Here is a 19,261-nt window from a genome sequence, read left to right on the forward strand (position 1 = left end):
CCACAGACATAATCTTCTAATACAAGGCCTCAAAATTCAGTGACAGGGTGTGCGTGGGTATGTGTGCGTGTGTGAGAGAATGAGGGGTTAAACAATGATGTTAATTAAACCTATAGTGAAGACACTGGAACATTGAACCAGTGTGGCCAAATACATTCCATGTTTTATTCTGTCAATTCAGCAAGTTAAATTACATTTGATTCATGAATCGTATCCACATAGAAAATAATGTGCCATTTTCTACTTAAGTGATAATGCCCGAGAATCCGGGTGTTGTTCGTCGAGGGCAGGCAAACCGTGCCAGTATATCCTCTAAACACCGGCTTTGAGGGCATTATCATTTTTATACAACAGGTTACCAACATATTCAAATAACGATTGACATGTTTTCATTAAAATCGTTATTTTGATTAAATTATTCATACTATTTCATCCTTCCACAAGATATAGTCCCGAAACAAATCTAGGGTTGCAACCAAACCCGGCTGGTCATTCGTTCTATTGGTTCAGTTGCCAGAGACGCGACCCAGTCATCCACTCTTTTTGTTCTGTATCAATGGATGTGACCCAGTTCTTCAGTCTTTTTGTTCTGTATCTATGGATGTGACCCAGTCCTTCAGTCTTTTTGTTCTGTATCAATGGACACAACCCAGTCCTTCAGTCTTTTGTTCTGTATCTATGGATGTGACCCAGTCCTTCAGTCTTTTTGTTCTGTATCAATGGACGCGACCCAGTCCTTCAGTCTTTTTGTTCTGTATCAATGGACACAACCCAGTCCTTCAGTCTTTTGTTCTGTATCTATGGATGTGACCCAGTCCTTCAGTCTTTTTGTTCTGTATCAATGGACGCGACCCAGTCCTTCAGTCTTTTTGTTCTGTATCAATGGACGCGACCCAGTCCTTCAGTCTTTTTGTTCTGTATCTATGGATGTGACCCAGTCCTTCAGTCTTTTTGTTCTGTATCTATGGATGTGACCCAGTCGTTCGTTCTAAATGTTCCATTGCCATACTGGCTGGCAACGTTCTAACCCCTTGCTTGCTAGCTAGCCAACTACGGCTAACTTACAGTCACGTCAAACGGTGCAGATAAACAAATGCAGCTACTGTTGTTGTTCTAAGTTGTTTTCTAGTGACATTTATTTGGATACATCCGTAACAATGAGCTAACGAGGCACGATTTTTCGCCTGGCATAGAAAATGTGCTCTCTCGTTAATAAGACACAGTTGTTCAGAGGAGCTAGCCAACAACACAGCTAACACAATAACTTCAAACTGAAGCTGGAAAGACTGCAAACTAGCTGCACTTCATTTCGTTTGACCTTTTTTCAATTGACATTTCTTTGTTATATCCATAAAAATGATGCCAGCTGATTCATGATTTCGACTGGCTGAGAAACGCTGCATGTGTCTAGTCTCGACTCCCGAACCCTACACGTTCATAACTAAGGGACAGTTTTAGATCGAATATTGAAACAATGTTGCAAATGTCGGAGAGGCAGACAGTATGGTTTATACGAATCTCCGCTGTTGAAAACTAAATGTTAGTCTAAAAGAAATGTGAGATAATGTCTAGATGCTTTTTATAGTGGAGATCAAGTTTATAACTTCCCTGCCTGGGCTGATGAGACAGTGGATTGCGCAGTCAGATGGAGCAGAGTAAAAAGGCATTTTAACTACATAGATTTAGCCGGTGGTAATTTGTGGAAAAGACACCATCTGGAATGCGCTTTTAACCAATCAGCATTCAAGATTATATCCACCCATTGTATAATCATGATTATAAACTGGGTGGTTCGAGACCTGAATGCTGATTGGCTGACAGAAGTGGTATATCAGACCATATACCACGGGTATGACAAAACATCTATTTTTAACGCTCTAATTACGTTGGTAACCAGTTTATAATAACAATAAGGCACCTCTGGAACTCCGCATTGCGCATAAGAACAGCCCTTAGTCATGGTATATTGGCCATATACCACACCTCCTTGGGCCTTATTGCTTAAATAGACTGATTTGAAAATGGCATAGACCCTAATCCTGGTATTGAGTACTTCATGTCCTGTAACTTTTCTACAGTGTGGCCAAACAGTGCATCCAATAGGGACAGGGGCGAAAATCTGATATCAACTTTGGAGGGGACAATTACATGAAATTTTCTCAAGAGCAATTCCTGAGGGGGACACCAAAAGTAGTGCTGTAACACATAGCCCACATTGTAATATGGTAAATGTATATTGAGGAACCAAAGAAATAAGGTGTTTGCCGTACTCCTAACTACCGGTACCCAAAACTACACAACTAATCACAACAGCAATACCATTGCCTTTAACAAATCTTAGTTCAGTCACCAGTTTAAGTTGAGAGTGGGGGTATCCATGGCATTTTCCAATTATGTTCCTATTTTACAAGTAAAAAAAATTGAGAACCTTTCATAATGTTGCCAAGCAAAGACTCAACAAACTTACCTGAGACTCCCTGTCTCTGCCAGTCTGTCCCTGCATATCTGTCCCCAACTCTGCTGTCTGTGTGCCATCTGTTGCCTGCTCTGCCTAATGACATCATTGTGAAACATTTCCATTATAATGTAATTTCTTTCTTATGAACATTTTATCAACTAGTCTTTGAGATATTAGGCTACTAGGGTTCTTACTATGCGTTTTGGTGTATTGAAAAATACTCTGATGTCCGTCTTTTATTTTTCTGCCATTTTTCTACCTGGCTGGCTGGCTGGCTACACACAGTGTGTAGGTTATTTACAGTAGGAGATGGGCTTCTATCATCTTCAATCATTCTATTTGGGCTTCGATCTAAAAGGTAGCTAGAAAATGTGAAACGGATTAAAATGACAAGAGTTGACAGCTGTATGAGTTCACCATTTACACAACATATGCTGCAACCTTTTGTAATTTTAATAGTTTGTTTCATATTGGCTGGTTTCCAACAATAGCTGAATTTGCAAAGCTAGCGAGCACCAATTCAGTTTCAGTGGTGTTTGCTATAATCTTTGCTACCCGGGTTAAATAAAGGTGAAATAAAATAAATAAATAAAAGTTTACTTGCGACAATTTAGCTTTTGCAACGAGACCATTAAAAATACACTGCATCCGCCAACTCCTGGACAGTCTGTGGTGCAACGTGGCGTTGGTGGATGGAGCAAGACATGATGTCCCAGATGTGCTCAATTGGATTCAGGTCTGGGGAACGGGCGGGCCAGTCCATAGCATCAATGCCTTTCTCTTGCAGGAACTGCTGACACACTTCAGCCACATGAGGTCTAGCATTGTCTTGCATTAGGAGGAACCCAGGGCCAACCGCACCAGCATATGGTCTCACAAGGGGTCTGAGGATCTCATCTCGGTACCTAATGGCAGTCAGGCTACATCTGGCGAGCACGGAGGCTGTGCGGCCCCCCAAAGAAATGCCACCCCACACCATGACTGACCCACTGCCAAACCGGTCATGCTGGAGGATGTTGCAGGCAGCAGAACGTTCTCCACGGCGTCTCCAGACTCTGTCACGTCTGTCACGTGTTCAGTGTGAACCTGCTTTCATCTGTGAAGAGCACAGGGCGCCAGTGGCGAATTTGCCAATCTTGGTGTTCTCTGGCAAATGCCAAACGTCCTGCACGGTGTTGGGCTGTAAGCACAACCCCCACCTGTGGACGTCGGGCCCTCATACCACCCTCATGGAGTCTGTTTCTGACCGTTTGAGCAGACACATGCACATTTGTGGCCTGCTGAAGGTCATTTTGCAGGGCTCTGGCAGTGCTCCTCCTGCTCCTCCTTGCACAAAGGCAGAGGTAGCGATCCTGCTGCTGGGTTGTTGCCCTCCTACTGCCTCCTCCACGTCTCCTGATGTACTGGCCTGTCTCCTGGTAGCGCCTCCATGCTCTGGACACTACGCTGACAGACACAGCAAACCTTCTTGCCACAGCTTGCATTGATGTGCCATCCTGGATGAGCTGCACTACCTGAGCCACTTGTGTGGGTTGTAGACTCCGTCTCATGCGACCACTAGAGTGAAAGCACCGCCAGCATTCAAAAGTGACCAAAACATCAGCCAGGAAGCATAGGAACTGAGAAGTGGTCTGTGGTCTCCACCTGCAGAACCACTCCTTTATTGGGGGTGTCTTGCTTATTGCCTATAATTTCCACCTGTTGTCTATTCCATTTGCACAACAGCATGTGAAATTTATTGTCAATCAGTGTTGCTTCCGAAGTGGACAGTTTGATTTCACAGAAGTGTGATTGACTTGGAGTTACATTGTGTTGTTTAAGTGTTCCCTTTATTTTTTTGAGCAGTATATTTAAGACAATGGTAGAAGAGAGTATAGTTCTGTTCAGTTTGGATTTCAGTTTATCGCTAACCTTATCACAGGGACTTTGAAGCACTAACTTACATCATCTGCATGCTGATTCCATCTTTGACGACGCCACATAAATGGAATAGGTACTAGCTAGCTTAATAGTTCATATTTGCGTGCTAGCTCTGCATATTCAGCTAGTGTGTGTGCGCGATTGACTGGATTAACCTCACGTCAGTTACGTGCATTGAGTGCCTTTCAGACAGTAGATACGACCTCTCTGTTACCTAGCAAACTAAGGAACTGGCAGTGGATCAAACCATTGTGAGGCAAAGGGTGGGGGGGTTGCAATCTTTTGAAACTTAAAAACGCGCTATTAAGTGTCTATAATCAGCACAATTGCTTTCATTGCGTATTATTAATATTATTTAAATTACATAGTTATGTTTCAGTGATATATTGGGGGGGGACAAATCATATTTTTCCCAGGATGGGGGGGTTGTGTGTCCCCCCGGGATTTCCGCCCCTGAATAGGGACCCTGTGTTTTGACTGTCCATGAGAAAGAGGGGCTTGTCATGAGAAAGTGAGGTAAAGATGACAACACATCCAAGATCCCAGTGACAGAGATGTGGGAACATGGGGATGAGAAGGACATGGAGATGGGCTGATCTCAACAGAGACTCCTACAGGCAGTGCTAGGGTATCATAGTGCCCATCGCTCAGTCTGAGTATGAAAACTCCCTGTTTGAGTGAGAGAGCAGTGTGTGTGTGTTTATTGGAGGGCTACGCCCACTGCTTCCCTGAGTCCCCCAAATAAGGATAGGTCATCCTAAATGTAACTTAATCCACCCCGACAACCCTCTATTGAGAGTCAGCCTTTAAAACCAGCTCCCAAGGTTACAGGGATGTGTTATGGAGGTGCACAATATCCTGTCCACCCACTATTTTGGCCAATGGGAAGGACAAACTAAACCATCCATAACTTACACAGGGAGCAAATAAAGCCGAGAAAACAGCTACTGTCAGATATAGTATTGTTGAGGATTGACAATGAGGCAAAAGCAAAAAAAGTTGTCAGGTGTTTAACTTAAATACTTGTATCTTTCCATCAGTCTCCCTGGGCTTTTTAAATCTTTCTTCACTGGGGTATGAGGCATGTTGTTGGAGCACAAAACATTAGAAATGCAGTTGTCATCCATTCCATGCCCCTATACGGTCCAGTGCAGCTGTGAGCTCTTCACCCCCCCCCCCCCCTCTCTGTTGTTTTATAATTAAATGGCGACATTAGTTCATATCATGTGATTCGAAAAGGATTCATCACACATTAGAGGCCCTAATCACCACCTATAGTCTGCCCCTCGCCTGGGCTGCAGAGTTCACCCACATGACCCTGCTGAGCGCAGCGCTTCCTTTATGCCCCCTGAAAGAACCGGGGATTGAGCCCAAACAAAAAAAAAACAAGAGGTTGAAAAATGTTTTTACACCCGGCCCGCTCTCTCTCAGGTCTGGCTGTGCGCACAGGGCCGTTTTAGCTTTAGATCAATGGGACAAGTTATTGGAGTCTGGCCAACTCTAACCGATGGAAAAGAAAAAAGCTGCCTCTTCAAAAAAAGGGGTTGTCATACCTTTGTCATAATGCTCATGATGAAATGGCCTGTTTAAACACCTGAAGTTTATGCTAGACCATTTAGGTTAAGATTTGTAGACAGATTTAGCACTGCTAGTGGGGAAGGTTACAGGGGTCTATGTCCTCTGAAATTCTGGTGGGATGGCCATTAAGGCCTTACGTCAGTCACACACACAGGGGAAACACTGCAGCCCCTTTCACACGCCCCTGTCGTGGAGCTCAGCATAGCAGCATTCATGTGGGAATGATGGATATTATTTTAACATGACCTTGTGCTGTGATGTTAAGAGTTTAGGCACCATCTGCCCATCTATGCACTGGTCAATGGAACACGTGCATGCTCATAGCATATAGCGCCCCCTATTGGGCACATATTCAATACCCTTGTTCAGAATGTTTTCACAATAATATGAACACTAAACAGGGATTATGAATTACATGCCATGGAAAAGAATATACACATTTTGAGTTCATTAATTGAATTTCAATTCACTTCCTGAGTTGGCCCCAATCACTTTACATCTAACAGTGGATGATTATCAGAATGTCACCATCATTATGATATTGTATGGCAAGACATTAACATATGGGCAATTCCACAGTAAGAGTGATGCTGAGACTAAGATTTCTTGTCATTACTTTGTATGCCAAACAAAACCAATGACTGCAAATTTTACAAAAACATTTACTTAAAGAACAGTGCAAAGTTTGGTAACAAAAAGAGGGTTTGTGCTTTTGGTGCAGTCATTCCGTTACCAAACTTTACATCTGCACAGTTCAAGTAAATGTGTTATTGTAAAAAAATATTTGTGGAAAATGTTAAGTCATCCTTGTGCATAGAGTTGTATGGTTTGTTTAACTTTGCAATCATTGCATTTTGTTTGGCTTACATTTGAAAGGGAAAGTCTCAACATCGCTCTGTTTTACCGTGGAACTGACCATATCAATTCACTGAGAGAAAATAGGAATGGAATGCCAAACTTTCCGTAACTAAACTTGATACTTTTCATTACTCCCCACTGGGCACACACTGGATAAATCAACAATGTTTCCACATTATTTCAAAGACATTACGTTGAGCCAACGTGAAATAGACATTGAATTGACATCTGTGCCCAGTGGGCTTACATCACTTCCTGTCATGAGATACCCCAGCCTCTTTTCCTGGGCGAGTTGTTGACATGCGTCACACCTTTATGCCCCCTCTGTCCGCCACCTAATAGATAAGGGCCTTCATCAGTGGGCTGTCTGCCGGTCACTTTGTAACGCAGGAAACAAGTTACCACAACTACATGCGAGGGCCCTAGGGTTACGCCACTGACGGAACCAGTGAGGCCACACTCACATGGACACATCCTCATCCCGTCAGTCGAGGATGCCTGGTCGTTCTTTAAAAGCAATTTCCTCACCATCTTAAATAAGAATGCCTCTTTCAAAAAAATGTAGAACTAAGAACAGATATATCCCCAGCTTCTCCTTCACCTAAATCCAGATAGCAGATGTTCTGAAAGAGCTGCAAAACCTGGACCCGTACAAATCAGCTGGGCGAGACAATCTGGACCCTCTCTTTCTAAAATTATCCGCCGCCATTGTTGCAACCCCTATTACCAGTCTGTTCAACCTCTCTTTTGTATCGTCCGAGATCCCTAAAGATTGGAAAGCTGCCGCAGTCATCCCCCTCTTCAAAGGGGGTGACACTCTAGACCCAAACTGTTATAGACCTGTATCCATCCTGCCCTGCCTTTTTAAAGTCTTCAAAAGCCAAGTTAATAAACAGATCACCGACCATTTCGAATCCCACCGTACCTTCTCCGCTGTGCAATCCGGTTTCCGAGCTAATCACAGGTGCACCTCAGCCACGCTCAAGGTACTAAACGATATCATAACCGCCATCGATAAAAGATTGTACTGTGCAGCTGTCTTCATCGACCTGGCCAAGGCTTTCGACTCTGTCAATCACCGTATTCTTATCGGCAGACAACAGCCTTGGTTTCTCAAATGACTGCCTCGTCTGGTTCACCAACTACCTCTCAGATAGAGTTTAGTGTGTCAAATCGGAGGGCCTGTTGTCCGGACCTCCGGCAGTCTCTATGGGGGTACCACAGGGTTCAATTCTCGGGCCGACTATTTTCTCTGTATATAACAACGATGTTGCTCTTGCTGTGGGTGATTCCCTGATCCACCTCTACGCAGACGACACCATTCTGTATACATCTGGCCCTTCTTTGGACACTGTTAACAACCCTCCAAACGAGCTTCAATGCCATACAACACTCCTTCCGATGCCTCCCAACAGCTCTTAAACGCTAGTAAAACTAAATGCATGCTTATCAACCGTTCGCGGCCCGCACCCGCCCGCTTGCCTAGCATCACTACTCTGGACGGTTCGGAGTTAGAATATGTGGACAACTACAAATACCTAGGTGTCTGGCTAGACTGTAAACTCTCCTTCCAGACTCATATTAAACATCTCCAATCCAAAATTAAACCTAGAATCGTCTTTCTATTCCGCAACAAAGCCTCCTTCACTCACGCTGCCAACTTACCAATCCTCGACTTCGGCGATGTAATTTACAAAATAGCCTCCAACACTCTACTCAGCAAACTGGATGCAGTATATCACAGTGCCATCCGTTTTGTCACCAAAGCCCCATATACCACCCACCACTGCGACCTGTATGCTCTAATCAGCTGGCCCTCGCTACATATTCGTAGCCAGACCCACTGGCTCCAGGTCATCTATAAGTCTTTGCTAAGTAAAGCTCCGCCTTATCTCAGTTCACTGGTCATGATAACACCACCCACCCGTAGCACACGCTCCAGCAGGTTTATCTCACTGGTCATCCCGCCTTTCCTTCCAGTTCTCTGCTGCCAATGACTGGAACAAATTGTAAAAATCGCTGAAGCTGGAGACTTATATTTCCCTCACTAACATTAAACATCAGCTATCCGAGCAGCTAACCGATCACTGCAGCTCTACATAGCCCATCCAATCTACCTACCTCATCCCCATATTGTTTTTATTTAGGTTTTTGCACACCAGTATTTCTACTTGCACATCATCATCTGCACATCTATCACTCGTGTTAATTTTTCTAAATTGTAATTACATGCTACTATGGCTTATTTATTGCCTTACCTCCTCACGTCATTTGAACACTGTATATAGACTTTTTATATTGTGTTATTGACTGTACGCTTGTTTATTCCATGTGTAACTGTTGTTTGTGTCGCACTGCTTTACTTTACCTTGGCCAGGTTGCAGTTGTAAATGAGAACGTGTTCTCAACTGGCCTACCTGGTTAAATAAAAGGTGAGAAAAAACAAGAAAAAAAACAGCACAAATGTAAACACCATCTCCCATAGAGAACTTCAGAACTTTGTAAGCCATGTAAGAGAAATGTAAGCAATGTAAGAGGATAAACATTAAGAAATGAAATGATTTATTTTGTCATGTCAGCCCACACACGGCATCAACCTCTCGTGAAGTTACACACACACACTTTCAATACACACAGATAGGCACATTCACATTAGGCTTCAGAGCCAGCCGGTCATTCACAGAACCAACCGTGACTCTTTTCCTTAACAGGCTCGATCCAGACACCCTCCAGCTTCGAAGCGTGGTCTCCAGACATTACATGGAAGTCAATAGGCAAGGCAGGTGCCATTCAAAGAAAACACAAACAAAATCCTATTCAGAAGTCAACGTAAAAACGAGGTATTCGCTTGTGTAATTTATTGATAGAAAATAAAATAAAACTTAAAAGGGAAACTGTTAAAAAAAATAAAAAGATACATTCAGAGCTTTCTATTGTAACTTGGATGCCTGGAGATGGAGTGAATTTAGGAAACGTAACCAGGCAGGTCTATAATGTGCTAATCCTGAAAGAGATCTCACCACCCTAGTTGCAACAAACAGTTTCAGTTGTTGCCGTTTTAACAGATTATCACTCATTAGCTGGGAGTAATACATCACCCATTATCAAGTGCTACGTTTTCAACTAAATAATAAACATCAAATAGCTTAAATGAGACAAAACACAATGGAATTCAAACTGACAAAATATAGTCTTTCGGCAGGATACCATCTCCTTCATACTTGTACCTTCAACTACTCTGAAGCCCCAGACAGTACCCCTACAGCCCCCCTCAGGACAAAGAGAAGGGAAAGACAGGGACACGGGAGAGCTCCAGGCTGCAGCAGATTTAATTTATCAACTAATTCATGCTCTTAATGGAGGAGAGGAAAATGGCACACGGGGCACAATCGAACACACATCCCAACCCGGCGTAAAAATAACAAAACGTACAATAGAAGCAATCAATCAACCGCAATAAATAAATGTCTCATCTTTAAAAGGCTTCTGGGGGTCAAAGCGGAGATTCGGTGGGCATTTCTTGTGGATGTCTCTGTCTCTTCCCATCTACTACTTTTAACTTTCAGAAATATTTACACAGCATAGCAGCCCAATCTGGGCTTAGTAAGTAATGCTACATCACGTGAACGGAGTTCCCCTATGGAAGGAAGGAAGAGCAACAGTTCTTGGGGAATTGCTTGTCACACGACACACTCCAATATCACCCTAGCTACTCGCAGTCAGAGTCCCCTTCCTTGGCCCTTCAGAGAAACACCGTCCTCCGATCAGCTCTGGGCATGTGTAGTCCCTTCCAACCGGACATCCACTGTACGCTCACAGCTGGCCTGAGATCGGTGTGAAATGGTGGAATAACTAACAGAGAACGCAGCAACCTAGTTGTAATGTTGTTGCGGATGGAACATGGAGCATAAGAGGACTCTTCTCTGTGATGGCGGAAGAGTGGACTATTCCCCGCCTACCTCCTCCTCTTCTTCTTCTAGATGGCGCTCTCTGTAGATGTCTTTTACCAGAAGGAGAGGGGTGAGGATGCTCTCCAGGACACTGCGGTCCAGAGGAGTAGAGGAGAACCACAGGGAGCTGTCACTGCTGCTGCCCGATGACTCTGGCTGCATATAGAACACATCCATACGCTGACTCAACGACCCCGGGCTGAAGAGAGGAATGACCACAAATTATAGTTATGTAGCTACATTTGGTCCAATATATTTGTTGTGCAGTGGTCCCTGACAAAATAATAAATGAGTGCAATGTATTAAGTGAAGTTTCAATTAACCACTTGAGGAAAACGAGGTTAAAGAAGAGCAGAGTAACTCACCACTTGGAACGGTAGAGTTGGTAGAATCTGCCCTCGTGCTTTTTGACTGGACAGTGTGTGGAGCTTCCCGAGCTGTCGTCTGGCTCGTAGGCCACGTCACTGTCCTCTTTACGTTTCCTCTTCCTGGAGCCTGTTGGTACTGCTCACAGAGACAAAAAGAGGATATTAACAACATGACAGGCACCCTGGCACAAAAAGGAAATGCTGATAAAAAGATGCACTCGACCACAAGAGTGTGTGTGTGTTTTAGTGGTCAGACTCACAGTGGTGGTCCTGTGGGGAGAAGGAGGGGATGCAGATACAGACAGTGGTTTCCTGTGTGGTTGGGTCAGTGTGGTCGGGGCCATAGACATTTCTGAAGGAGAGGCGCAGGTGCTGCTCCACGGTGCGCAGGCCAAAGTACTTGGTGTTGAGATATACCAGGGAGCGCAGCAATGTTGCAGGACTCTGCTCCCCCAGCAGCTTACAGCTCCACAGGCACTGCTCCTCCACACGGCCCCACCGAGAGCCTGGGGGCAGACAGACAGACACAGCTGTTAACACCGATCACAATACACTACCTCTGGACCTAACACAAACACAGGAACATGGTATGAACCCTGCTACAATTGAATGTGGTTTTAAAATGTATCATGTCTACAGTGTCCTCATATCGTAAATATTGTGCAATCACTGTTTCAGAATGTGAACAGCAAAAATGTTTCTAATCATTGGACACTGCAGGAAGGTCTTCTATTGAGGAGTTGTAGTTCAAAACATACACTTCCAGGTCTAAACCCATTACCATAATCAGTGTGTGCTGAAGATCATTCAGTTGATAGACAAGTGGTAAAGTGTGCGCTATTTGTTTACCATCAGGCATCAAGCTGGGCTGCCAGTCTTTGAGGACCTTGTTGAGCTCCTCTCCAAACGGCTCATAGCACAGGTCACTGAACAGGTCATCTTTCCTGCCTTTGGCCTGCAGATGCTACAGACAAACAAGTAATAAGTTACCAGTAGAGAATAACTGGACTAAAGGAAAATCTTGTGGGAATCCAAACCTAGGCCTGGTTATGAGATTGAAGAATATAGATGGTGTCCTCATATTTTAAATAGTCAACACCTTGTTTCAGGATGTGAACAGCAAAAGTTATAATCATTGGACAACACTTAAAAAAAAATGATGGGAGGGGCAATAGAGGAGGAAAGATGAAAGGAGAGCAGTGAGAAATATGGGCTCTGTCAAAATCAAAAGTAACAGTCAGTATCTGGTGGCCACCAGCTGCATTAAGAACTGCAGTGCATCTCCTCCTCATGGACTGCACCAGATTTGCCAGTTCTTGCTGTGTGATGTTACCCCACTCTTCCACCAAGGCACCTGCAAGTTCCCAGACATTTCTGGGGGGGGAAATGGCCCTAGCCCTTCGATACAACAGGTCACAGACATGCTCAATTGGGATTGAGATCCGGGCTCTTCGCTGGACATGGCAGAACACTGACATTCCTGTTTTGCAGGAAATCACGCACAGAGCGAGCAGTATGGCTGGTGGCATTGTCATGCTGGAGGGTCATGTCAGGATGAGCCTGCAGGAAGTGTACCACATGAGGGAGGAGGATGTCATCCCTGTAACGCACAGCGTTGAGATTGCCTGCAATGACAACAAGCTCAGTCCGATGATGCTGTGACACACCGCCCCAGACCATGACGGACCCTCCACCTCCAAATCGATCCCGTTCCAGAGTACAGGACTCGGTGTAACCCTCATTCTTTCGACAATAAACGCGAATCCGACCATCACTCCTGGTGAAACAAAATTGCGACTCGTCAGCGAAGGGCACTTTTTGCCAGTCCTGTCTGGTCCAGCGACGGTGGGTTTGTGCCCATGGGCGACGTTGTTGCCAGTGATGTCTGGTGAGGACCTACCTTAAAACACGCCTACAAGCCCTCAGTCCAGCCACTCTCAGCCTATTGCGGACAGTCTGAGCACTGATGGAGAGATTGTGCGTTCCTGGTGTAACTCGGGCAGTTATTGTTGCCATCCTGTACCTGTCCCGCAGGTGTGATGTTCAGATGTACCGATCCTGTGCAGGTGTTGTTACACGTGGTCTGCCACTGCGAGGACGATCAGCTGTCCATCCGGTCTCCCTGTAGCGCTGTCTTAGGCGTCTCACAGTACGGACATTGCAATTTATTGCCCTGACCAAGGCACGTACACGCAAATGAGCAGGGACCCTGGGCATCTTTCTTTTCGTGTTTTTCAGAGTCAGTAGAAAGGCCTCTTTAGTGTCCTAAGTTTTCATAACTGGGACCTTAATTGCCTACCATCTAAGCTGTTAGTGTCTTAACGACCATTCCACAGGTGCATGTTCAATTTATGTTTATTGAACAAGCATGGCAAAAAGTGTTTAAACACTTTACAATGAAGATCTGTGAAGTTATTTGGATTTTTACGAATTATCTTTGAAAGACAGGGTCCTGGAAAAAGGGACGTTTCTTTTTTTGCTGAGATTACACACACACACACACACACAGTTGAAGTCGGAAGTTTACATACACCTTAGCCAAATAGATTTAAACTCAGTTTTTCACAATTCCTGACAGTTAATCCTAGTAAAAATTCAATTTCTTTAGGTCAGTTTGGATCACCACTTTATTTTAATAAATGTGAAATGTCAGAATAATAGTAGAGAGAATGATTTATTTCAGCTTTTATTTCTTTCATCACATTCCCAGTGGGTCAGAGGTTTACATGCACTCAAATAGTATTTGGTAGCATTGCCTTTAAATTGTTTAACTTGGGTCAAACGTTTCGGGTAGCCTTCCACAAGCTTCCCACAATAATTTGGGTGAATTGTGGACAATTCCTCCTGACAGAGCTGGTGTAACCGAGTCAGGTTTGTAGGCCTCCTTGCTCGCACACGCTTTTTCAGTTCTGCCCACAAATCTTCTATGGGATTGAGGTCAGGGCTTTGTGATGGCCACTCCAATACCTTGACTTTGTTGTCCTTAAGCCATTTTGCAACAACTTTGGAAGTATGTTTGGGGTCATTGTCCATTTGGAAGACCCCTTTGCGACCAAGCTTTAACTTCCTGACTGATTATCTTGAGATGTTGCTTCAATATATCCACATAATTTCTCTCTCCTCATGATGCCATCCATTTTGTGAAGTGCACCAGTCCCTCCTGCAGTAAAGCACTCCCACAACATGATGCTGCCACCCCCGTGCTTCACGGTTGGGACGGTGTTCTTCGGCTTGTAAGCCTCCCCCTTTTTCCTCCAAACATAACGATGGTCATTATGGCCAAACAGTTCTATTTTTGTTTCATTAGACCAGAGGACATTTCTCCAAAAGGTACGATCTTTGTCCCCATGTGCAGTTGCAAACTGTAGTCTGGCATTTTTATGGCGGTTTTGCAGCAGTGGCTTCTTCCTTGCTGAGCGGCCTTTCAGGTTATGTCAATATAGGACTTGTTTTACTGTGGATATAGATACTTTTGTACCCGTTTCCTCCAGCATCTTCACAAGGTCCATTGCTGTTGTTCTGGGATTGATTTGCACTTTTCGCACCAAAGTACGTTCATCTCTAGGAGACAGCACGTGTCTCCTTCCTGAGCGGTATGATGACTGCGGTGGTCCCATGGTGTTTATACTTGCGTACTATTGTTTGTACAGATGAACGTGGTACCTCCAGGCATTTGGAAATTGCTCCCAAGGATGAACCTGACTTGTTGAGGTCTACAATTTTTTTTCTGAGGACTTGGCTTATTTCTTTAGATTTTTCTATGATATCAAGCAAAGAGGCACTGAGTTTGAAGGTAGGCTTTGAAATACATCCACAGGTACACCTCCAATTGACTCAAATTATGTCAATTAGCCCATCAGAAGCTTCTAAAGCCATGACATCATTTTCGGGAATTTCCCATGCTGTTAAAAGGCACAGTCAACACAGTGCATGTAAACTTCTGACCCACTGGAATTGTGGTATAATGAATTATAAGTGAAATAATCTGGCTGTAAACAATTGTTGGAAAAATTACTTGTGTCATGCAAAGTAGATGACCTAACCGACTTGCCAAAACTACAGTTTGTCAACAAGAAATGTGTGGCGTGGTTGAAAATGACTCCAACCTAAGTGTATGTAAACTTACACAGTTTAAGCAAGCTACTTTTTTCTGACATTGCAAAAATGCAGCCTTTTTGATAAAATGTTACAGTTTGCGGCAACCAGAGTTTGACATGTGACTACATTTTGCATTGAATTGTGGGTCATAACAACACCGCAAGTGACCAACGTTCACTCACTCCCTTGAGCTAAATGGAGGGCCGAGGGGGCAACGTCAGTGAATTGGACCTCCACTTAAGATGGCAATCAAACTGCATTCCGGTTTCGAGGGAAAGTGGCTAGCACAAGGGCTGAGGGGGTAAAAATACTGTGTTTGGACTGCAGCCTTCATGTAGCCAGCCAACATATTCACGCTGTGCCTATTCCTGTCTGAGAAGATAACATTTCACAAACATGCTCATCCAGGCCTACACCGGCACTGGTACCAGTTCGCTAGCTGCGTTTGCTCTGACGCTTAGTACATTTAGCAAGCTAGCCAGCCAGCTAACTGCCGATTAACATTAGCGGTTAACACATTTTAGTACATTTAGCAAACGCTCTTATCCAGAGCAACTTACAGTAGTGAGGGCATACAGTATGAAAATATACTGGTCGTCCGTGGGAATCGAACCCACAACCCTGGTGTTGCAAGGGTCCTGCTCTACCAACTGAGCCACACAGGACAAATTATTTTAGCAACAACTTGCTAAGAAAAGACAAAGTAGCAGATATTTTGTGCATCTTACTGTTTGCAAAACTACTAACAATGTGTAGAACGCTTGTGGAAAGCAGCATGTCACCAACATTGTTGCTTCCATCTGACCATGCAGAGTGAACGACAAGAAAGTGCTTGTGACTGTGGTCGAGCAACTGCTCTCTCCTTGAGTGACGGGGTAGGGCTTGGTGTGGTTAGCGGCATGCAGCAGCAGGAGGGGGAGAGATGACTCAAGTAGCAAACAGAGTAAACTATATAAACTGACATTATACTCGCCGGAGTTGCAAGATTCTCTGGTCTGATGAAATCAAGATTAAACTTTTTGGTCTGAATGCCAAGCGTCACGTCTGGAGAAAACCTGGCACCATCCCTACGGTGAAGCATGGTGGTGGCAGCATCATGCTGTGGGGACGTTTTTCAGCGGCAGGGACAGGGAGACTAGTCAGGATCGAGGGAAAGATGAACAGAGCAAAGTACAGAGAGATCCTTGATGAAAACCTGCCCCAGAGTGCTCAGGACCTCAGACTGGGGCGAAGACCTTCCAACAGGACAACGACCCTAAGCACACAGCCAAGACCACGCAGGAGTGACTTCGGGACAAGTCTCAATGTCCTTGAGTGGCCCAGCCAGAGGCCAGACTTGAACCTGATCTAACATCAATGGAGTGACCTAAAAATAGCTGTGCTGCGACGCCCCCCATCTAACCTGACAGAGCTTGAGAGGATCTGCAGAGAAGAATGGGAGAAACTCCCCAAATACAGTTGTGCCAAGCTTGTAGCGTCATACCCAAGAAGACTTGAGGCTGTAATCGCTGCCAAAGGTTCTTCAACAAAGTACTGAGTAAAGGGTCTGAATACTTATGTAAATATGATTCCCGTTTTTTACATTTTTTTTTTGTTGCAAAAATGTCTAAAAAACTGTTTTTGTTTTGTCATTATGGGGTATTGTGTGTAGAGTGATGAGGGGGAAAAAACGATGTAATCCATTTTAGAATAAGTGTGGAAAAAGTCAAGGGGTCTGAATACTTTCCAAATGTGGGCCTGGAGCCATTCTGGTCATTAGCACCTATTCAGCTGATGTATATAGTACTGGAACAGCCATAAGACAGAACCTCCAACATATTGCTTCCACCTATCCATGGCTTGTCAGATCTGTGAACGCTGTCTGAATGGGTAGGAGCAAAGGGCTACAAATTGAAATGGAACCAGGCCACAGAAGTCAAATGAGAAGGGGGAAACTAAACAGAGGTGACTGACCTGCTGGATGCCCAGGCAGAGGTAGAGGACGCTGTCGGGGGCGTAGCATTCCCCGTTGGGCCGCCGTACCTCATGGACAAATCGTGACAGGGCCAGGCTGAGTTCTGATGCTTTCAGAGAGAGCGGGTTACTCTTCGACCGGGCCGGTGGAGGTTCTGAGGACAAAGAATTATAATCTCTTAGCAACTTAATTATATAGCACCTTTCATACAGAAAGCCAATGGTTCCAATTATTGTACGATAATACTTGCTGTGGGCGGAGCTTACTCAGCCTGCTTGAGATAGTCTTTCCCTTTATGGTCACCTGATTGTTCAGTTGAGGACAGCACCCAACTTTTCCAGGCGTTGATCGCGTAGCGAGATCTCAGGGGTAGCGAGCGCCCCTCCACAGGGCCATCTGGTGTAGGGGGAGAGGAAGGGTCTCCCTCCACAGCACGCCTCTTGTGTCCCTAAAACAAACACACAGCTCCTACGAATGAGACTGGTAATGTCTCGGTAGAAGCCTTCGTCGTGTGGGAGACCTTAACGACTCTTTTCTTTGTAGGAATAACTTTATAAAAAACATTAGCCCACACACTTTCAATATTTAAATAATTTAATTTTTCTATTATGTTTATGATGCCGGATTGTTTTTAGTATATATTTTTTCAAGATGTTTAGATGTTAATCTTCATCATGGCTTATTATTTAATGTCCTCATATGAAAAATACCAATCAGTTTCAGGATGTGAACAGCAATGGAGTTCTAATCATCAGACACACTTCTGCTTCCAATTGGAGCTAGATGAAAGGGGTCAGGGTTAGAGTTGCACGAGATACCGGTACCATGGTAATATCACGGTACCAAAACGTCATGATACCAACATTTTAGAATATAGTAGTACCGTTTCACATGATACTATCACATTATCCAGCCCTACCGATATAAAGAACCAGCTGGCGCCTTTTATAAAATGTTGATAAAGTCAGTTGTTTATAAGTTTACTACATTTTTATTTCACCGGTCCAATAATATCCACTTCACTTTCATTTATATGTCACCATTATTTAACGAAGCACATGAGGTGTGGCAGCTGTAAATCAGCCAACCGTATCCCACACAAGCCCTCACTCACCTGCTTCTTTCCATCCGCTCTTCATAATAATACATGGGACTTACATAGCACTTTTCAAGGGCCCAAAGTCGCTTTACAATTATAGAAATGAACAAAAAAACAACAAAAAAACCAGACTAAACATGAATAAAGAGGGGTGAGGGAAAGAGTGTGATATCAATGTATGGGGACATATAGTTGGGATTTGGATATGAATCTGGTTTAGGGTAAGGGGTGGGATTCATGCACATCTATTCCTCCGTCAGATTAAAAAATATATAATTTAACAGTGATGGCGAGTAGAAATGGGGATGCAGATCCAGACGAGTCTTCTGTTAGATTTGTACATTGGTTACATTGGAGCAGCGCGCAAAGCGAGCAATGTTGATACATTGTATAATTTCATTGCCTGTTGTAACCAAGAGCACAGACCAGTCAGAGTAGACTTTGCAAGTTCACTGTCATGCATCCTCATTGTCAGAGTGAAAATGGAGCACCGCTTCGCGACAGGCATGCTTTCAGCTTTACAGCAAAGAAAACTGCTTTTCTCTAGCCTAAACAGTTAAAACAATATGACCCATATTACCACAGGTCTAGTCTGTAGCCTAAACAGTTAAAACAATATGACCCATATTACCACAGGTCTAGTCTGTAGCCTAAACAGTTAAAACAATATGACCCATATTACCACAGGTCTAGTCTGTAGCCTAAACAGTTAAAACAATATGACCCATATTACCACAGGTCTAGTCTGTAGCCTAAACAGTTAAAACAATATGACCCATATTACCACAGGTCTAGTCTGTAGCCTAAACAGTTAAAACAATATGACCCATATTACCACAGGTCTAGTCTGTAGCCTAAACAGTTAAAACAATATGACCCATATTACCACAGGTCTAGTCTGTAGCCTAAACAGTTAAAACAATATGACCCATATTACCAGAGGTCTAGTCTGTAGCCTAAACAGTTAAAACAATATGA

The 19,261-nt window shown here is 44.0% G+C and overlaps 1 protein-coding gene across 2 annotated transcripts in view; it reads right to left on the minus strand.

The window, feature by feature from the left end:
* Positions 1–9,355: 9,355 nt before the first annotated feature.
* LOC106582065 (zinc finger MYM-type protein 2) overlaps positions 9,356–19,261 on the minus strand; it is a 33,922-nt gene continuing 24,016 nt past the window's right edge. Inside the window, exons 18-23 of one of the 2 annotated variants that reach the window (XM_082967101.1) lie at positions 17,488–17,632; positions 17,184–17,338; positions 11,982–12,096; positions 11,393–11,638; positions 11,130–11,268; positions 9,356–10,963 (exon numbers count right to left, since the gene is read on the minus strand). In XM_082967101.1, the coding sequence (XP_082823227.1) occupies positions 10,759–10,963; positions 11,130–11,268; positions 11,393–11,638; positions 11,982–12,096; positions 17,184–17,338; positions 17,488–17,632 (1,005 nt within the window). In that variant the 3' untranslated portion in view covers positions 9,356–10,758. Of the gene's footprint in view, positions 10,964–11,129; positions 11,269–11,392; positions 11,639–11,981; positions 12,097–17,183; positions 17,339–17,450; positions 17,633–19,261 lie in introns of those variants that run through there. The other variant, XR_014382051.1, reaches the window with a different exon arrangement.

The sequence above is a fragment of the Salmo salar genome, chromosome 21, assembly GCF_965601325.2.
Source record: "Salmo salar chromosome 21, fSalSal1, whole genome shotgun sequence".
Lineage (NCBI taxonomy): Eukaryota > Metazoa > Chordata > Actinopteri > Salmoniformes > Salmonidae > Salmo > Salmo salar.